This window comes from Paramacrobiotus metropolitanus, unplaced genomic scaffold (genome assembly GCF_019649055.1).
Source record: "Paramacrobiotus metropolitanus isolate TYO unplaced genomic scaffold, Prichtersi_v1.0 Parri_scaffold0000003, whole genome shotgun sequence".
Lineage (NCBI taxonomy): Eukaryota > Metazoa > Tardigrada > Eutardigrada > Parachela > Macrobiotidae > Paramacrobiotus > Paramacrobiotus metropolitanus.
The window spans coordinates 346,603-352,302 of NW_026570223.1; the positions used below are offsets into that span (position 1 = coordinate 346,603).

Genomic DNA, 5,700 nt, shown 5'->3' on the forward strand with positions numbered 1-5,700 from the left:
TTGGGAAGTTCCTGAGTGTTTTGGTTTCGGTAACTTTCGTTAGGCACAGCAATCCGCTCGTACCTAGCGGAAGTAAGCAGTAGTACCACTTACGGAGTCCAGAGCATATTCCCACTCTACCGATTGAGTAGGTTTGGTCATCTAGTGCGGTTGTCGCGGTGCGACTTCCGCATAGCATGTCAATACGTGTCTAACGAACTGAAGAATTTAATTTAAGTTTTCCAAAAATCCCTTTTCCAAAATATTAATGTACAATGCCGCATCTACAGTATAGAGCATATGTGATCATATCCCGGATTGGCAATTTTTTCGACCGGCGCGTCTTTTTTCTCAAAGCATTCTGAAATCCATTTTCGGATACATTTGCCGGTATATGATGTCTCTGCGGGGCTTCTTTTGTGGAAAAGGTCATATGCAAATGCCGCAGCAAACGGCAACAAATAATTTAACTTATTATTTTATTAAAAGTTACAAAAAATTTTGTTGTGGTATGCGGAGTCAAACGTGGTGTGCGAAAGGTGGTATTAGAAGTCTAAGGTGGTGTGAAAGGTGGTATAAAGGTGGTATGCGGAGCCTTCACCATAAATGTTTGTGTAAGTAATGTTAATGTTGCGTATACGGTATAAACTATCAAAGTACTTATTGTAACAGCATAGCCATACAGATGAGATTCGGCAACAAAGACAATCGCACCCGCCCGTGGAATCACTAAATTTAAAACTGATCAAACCGCTTCGACGGGCAGCTACTTTATCTGCAGATCTTGCAGTCCCCGTTTCCCCACAGGGAATGTGGGCTCTTTGAAAATCTTCTTTCCCCCGTTTAATTTTCTTCCTCGAAACTGACTTTCGGTGAAAAATTCAAAAGCTCGCCAATGACATACGTAAAGGTTTGAATTTAATTCCGTGTAGTGCTTAGCGGAATTGTCAGAACTGCGTTTCTGGCTGTCTCACAGCCTCTCACTCTGTTGGACACAGTGGTGGAGTGGTTGGGTTTGCAGTGGTGGGTTCTTGACTTTTCCCATAGACTTCGTATGTTAAACATTTTTGAAATTTTTTTCCAGGTCTCAAATAGTTTAGAAAAACTAACTCGTTTCTGCAAATCTATGATCGCAGCGCTATCGCATGATCCATAGACATTAAAGTTTGGTTCAGTGTATCGTTTGCAAAAGGGAGATACGAATAGAATTTTGCTAAGGCTTATGCTATTAATAATTTAATATATAGAGATATGTACAGTTTGACCTGCTGAGTCGAACTGAAACGTTAAACTTAAACTTCTAAATTTGTTATCAGGTTTTCTGTTAATACTTATATACATGTGTATATATAGCATATAAACAGTCACGTTGCCATTATCCTATTTCTGAGGTTTTCATCGTTATCATCAATTACTATGACCAGTATCTGTATGCCAACATATTGGCCATGCTGGGTACGGGGAACGGCTTTTCGTCGTCCGCAGAGGGCGGTGGCAGGAGCGGACAGTTTTGTCCACGGGGACCGTTGCATTTGAAGGCCTCCTCGATGGCATGAGTTTGCTCATCAGAAATTTGTTGGGTCTCACGTCCGCACTTGTCAGCCACTTCCGTTCCAGTGCAGGTTTTATGGGATTTGATACTACTGCAATTGCAAAATACGTTACGATTTTAGTTTATAAATTTGACAAACTGCGTAATCTTTATCGTAACCTTTATCGTTCTTTATCGTAATCTTTATCCTTTATCGTTTTACAAATTTAAAAATATAGTGAAGTACTTTAAATCTGGCAAGGTTATTTTCGTCGAAAGTTTGAATTGCTTTCTTATCAGTATTACTCCAGTTTATTACGTACCTCGATTTTTACTTATTTTGACGTATCATGATTTAGTGAAGAATCTGCTCGTTTACCAGCATATTTGCTTAAAAATTTTCCCGTTGCGCCATCCAGCCCAATTATCCTCTTTCTCCAAACCCAGGCGAAACGAAAGAGTGCCGCAAGCGCGTGCTTTGGAGCCACTGGTCTGGTTGAGTGTCTTGCCGCACTGCATCAAGGTGTTGAATTTGCTGTAAAGATCCGGACGGTCACAGACATCCATCAGTCGTACCACAGTGGCAGTGAATTCGTGAAAATCGGTTACATCACGCGGAACGCACTGACCGAGGGCGATTTTCACACAGGCTAAGGCTTCCTTGGTAACTCTGCCAAAAACAGAATAAACAGAAAAAGTAAATAATCACACAGAAGACTTATTACTGTCTAGTTTCTTTCTTTTTAAAATTCAGTTATCGTTTTTTCTTTAAACGCGTTTTAATAAAATTGTGATATTGTTAATTCTTAAAGTTTAGTTATCGTTTTTAAATTCAGTTATCGTTCGTTCTCATCTTTGAGAATTAACAATAGCACAATTTTAATAAAACGCGTTTATCATCCTGGTTAAGCTAAACTAGTAAATAAGACTTTTTAGGTAATTCATACAGAGAGACAGAGTACAACTCTAGAAAAATTTATGGCCGTTAGCTGTACAGTACTTTTATAGTTAAAAAGTTATCGTACTGTTACTGTAACGAGTCGTACATATACCGGCTAAAATATTGTATTAATATCCACGCGGAAAAGCGGTTCAGGATACCTGCAGAGGCTTCTCAGCTGCGGCTCCGTCACATCCATTCCTGCTTGCAGCTTGGCCAAATAATCGTGACCTTCCGGTCCCATGGCGTACGTCTGCATGGTCATCCCGCACGGCGCGAAGGTGCTGGCGTCGCAGGTATCCAGCGCCACTGGATTGGCGGCAACGTAGCTGGCAATGGCCAACAATCCCGCAATAACACCGGCAAACATCATTTTGCTCTTCTCTGTCTAGCAAAAGGTTACGAACAGATTAACAGCGTGCAGAATTGATGGACTGAATGTTTCAACAGCGGAAATTTATGGTTTTTATGGGCGATACAGGGTTTGGGCGAGGCACACCTTGTTTTGCCGCGTTACATGCAGGATCGTTGATCGTGTGATAAAAGTGCCAGTTACATCATTTTGCTTTGATAGGTTCGCCGTACATTTCGTTATCCATCTGGAAATGGCTGCCTGATTTCTGCGTACAATCAGACAATATGCATATCTGGTGCATTATTTGCCGATGACCAGTGATAAGTATGCGGTAGTGTTTCCATAAATTTGCTTCCGAACCCATTAATGAAATACTTACTACTCTAGTTGACTTATGTACATACGAAGAAAAGTTAGTGCAGTCTTATGGGACATTTGCTCAGTAAGATTCATACTGAGCAAATCAACCACAACATCCAATGACCCAATCGTACATTAACAATGCCGGGCAGGGTTCTTTCTATACGCACGATTTCCTCAAAATGGTATTTATTGACAAAACATCATTAACTAATATCAAAATAAACAGTAGCATTACGTACTTACGAGAACGCAACCAGAAAATATCATAATGTTCATGTCGTCTTCTCTAGTCGCCAAGAAAACGAACTGTCGATTTTGGTCGTTGGAATAGGTGAAAACATAAATTATACAGCATCGATATTCTTATAACTGTCTGCACAATTTTTATGGCTTATCTTGTCTATCTATCTATGAGAAAGCGTATGCAGCGTACAGTCGTTGAACTTGACCTCGCAGAAATTATCGATAGTCGGACTTGGAACTGGACTTTGACGTACTGCAAAAGGTTTGGCGTCGTCATATCAGCGGCTGAAGCGCTGTTCAACCGCCGATACCGCCTTGAAGTTGCAACTAATAGTATACTTACAACTTTTGTGCTTTCAAATTTCAAACTGCTTGCAACGCGAAAAGAAAAAAACGGTGACCGTAGATCATTTTCACCACTATTAAACGGAACAAGTCAAATTTTTCCCAGTAATTTACCTTTTGACCTAAGCATTGGAAACAATTCGTATTCAGTTGAAAGTTGAAACTATAAGCACCGAAACACATTGCTCGTACTATGCGTATATAATTAGTCGTATTTTGTACAGATTAAAACACTGTAAATACGCGCTTCGAACAGCTAAACCCACGAGAGGAGTTTAACATTTCATAAACTCATAGCCTCGAGTTCTAGGCTAAAATGTACGGGACTTGGTCGGGGACGGCCGCCGGAAAAGAAGCAATTCCGAATTGCATGACGGGTTGCTGATATCAGGCATCACCGCATCAGTGTCATGTACTGATGTACAGTTTCCTCGTTATTCGCAGTTGGCGGGTGATGCCAGTTTTATTTGGATTTTGGCACAGTCATGAGTATTATACGGTGTTTTTTTGTGAACCACTCATCCGAAACATACAAATATTTTGTTCCACAAAAATGTTTTTAATAGGGTTTAATAGAGCAGAATTTTATTCCACCGGGTAATTAACTCATAAATTCTTATACTGCAGTTCGAAATATAATTGGTTTCCATTAGAAAATTTAATTTTCTGTCAGATCCGAAGAATGCCCATAAATTTTTTTGTAAGCGACAAAGGTGCATTGCATCGCGCGCAACTTCCTTGAGCATGTCACAGTAGTATCATATAACGAGTACAAGCCGGAACTACAGCCCTACAGCAAGCATCACAACAGTATTTTCCAGGATGTTCGGTTACACTGGTGGTCCATTGGGACCGAAACCATTGGGTCTGCCCCTACCCGGCGCGGGGAGCATGTCGCTCACATTGGATACATCCAGTTCCTTGTTGAGCATCCTGACACACTGCATCAAAATAGCCAGTTTGCGTCATTTGTATTAGTGTCCATCGCGCAGGCACTTTTATGTGTGGTGGCTGTTGGCTATTGCCAAATAAGAACTTCAAGTAAATTTGCTGCAGAGATCCGGACGGGCGCAGACATCCGTCAGTTGTACAGAGGGTGATTTTGCAATATACTTCCACTTTCTTTATGAATTTATTGTCATCCTCTCCGTGCATGTTTTATTCTTAGAGCGGTTAATTTTGAAAGCCCTTTCTTTTAGCGATCATAACAAATTTATTTTAAGAAATAGAAAACAGTTTAGCATACGGTGGGATTTTGCAAACCGACAAAGGTCTGTGCCCAACACTGTAACAATTCGCAAAACGTTTTGCAATGCCTTCCATTAAAAATTTGCTACAAAATCGTCATCAATTCATAATCTATGGGTGCCAGGTTTAGTGAATTGTTACATCATGTGGCCTTCAGAAAACATCTGGCTTCGTGAGATTTTAGGCACTGGTACGTTGTGTTAGCTTCGTGAACTGGAAGATAGTCATTTCAACTGTTTCCCTTGCGTTCCTCCCCGGGCCGCAAATCCAGATTCTCCTGAGAAGTTTTTTAAGCGACTTTTTAGTATAGCAATCTACGGCGGTTTTAACACTGGGAGGGGCCACATGCACTGCATTATTGTCCCGGTAAATAATTTCGGAAAACAAACATCATTCGTTTTCGTTTTTTTTTATCAAATTTTGATTTTTTATTATTACGATAATTAAAAGTGGCAGCACAGAATTTCGTGTCTCCCGTCCGAATAAAGAAGCTACATCTGCGCCTCACCGATTGCGACGGTCTATTTCAAATTCCAGAAAATAAGGAAACTGGCAAAAAGATTTTCTCGTCAAAAATTTGTTCCAGTTTCAAAAACTGGGCGTTCCACTTTAAAATCACTTGAGTGCCACTTACTTCGTTTTTAGAATTCAACTAATGATGAATTATCAAACACATATTGAAGTATTTTTAAGTGA

The 5,700-nt window shown here is 40.2% G+C and overlaps 1 protein-coding gene across 4 annotated transcripts; it reads right to left on the reverse strand.

Moving 5' to 3' along the window:
* Positions 1 to 1,233: 1,233 nt before the first annotated feature.
* Positions 1,234 to 3,535, reverse strand: LOC129597708 (uncharacterized). 4 transcript variants are annotated; one of them, XM_055495380.1, is made up of 5 exons: positions 3,412 to 3,493; positions 2,950 to 3,070; positions 2,612 to 2,838; positions 1,890 to 2,180; positions 1,234 to 1,622 (listed from the first exon to the last, which is right to left on the reverse strand). In XM_055495380.1, the coding sequence occupies exons 3-5, from the start codon at positions 2,821 to 2,823 to the stop codon at positions 1,394 to 1,396; spliced, it is 732 nt and encodes a 243-aa protein (XP_055351355.1). In that variant the 5' UTR covers positions 2,824 to 2,838; positions 2,950 to 3,070; positions 3,412 to 3,493; the 3' UTR covers positions 1,234 to 1,393. The 4 variants fall into 4 exon arrangements, with proteins under 4 accessions (XP_055351355.1, XP_055351337.1, XP_055351363.1 ...); XM_055495362.1 differs by lacking the exon at positions 2,950 to 3,070 and having other exon boundaries at positions 3,412 to 3,526; XM_055495388.1 differs by lacking the exon at positions 2,950 to 3,070 and having other exon boundaries at positions 1,235 to 1,622; positions 3,408 to 3,535.
* Between the last annotated feature and the right edge of the window lie 2,165 nt (positions 3,536 to 5,700).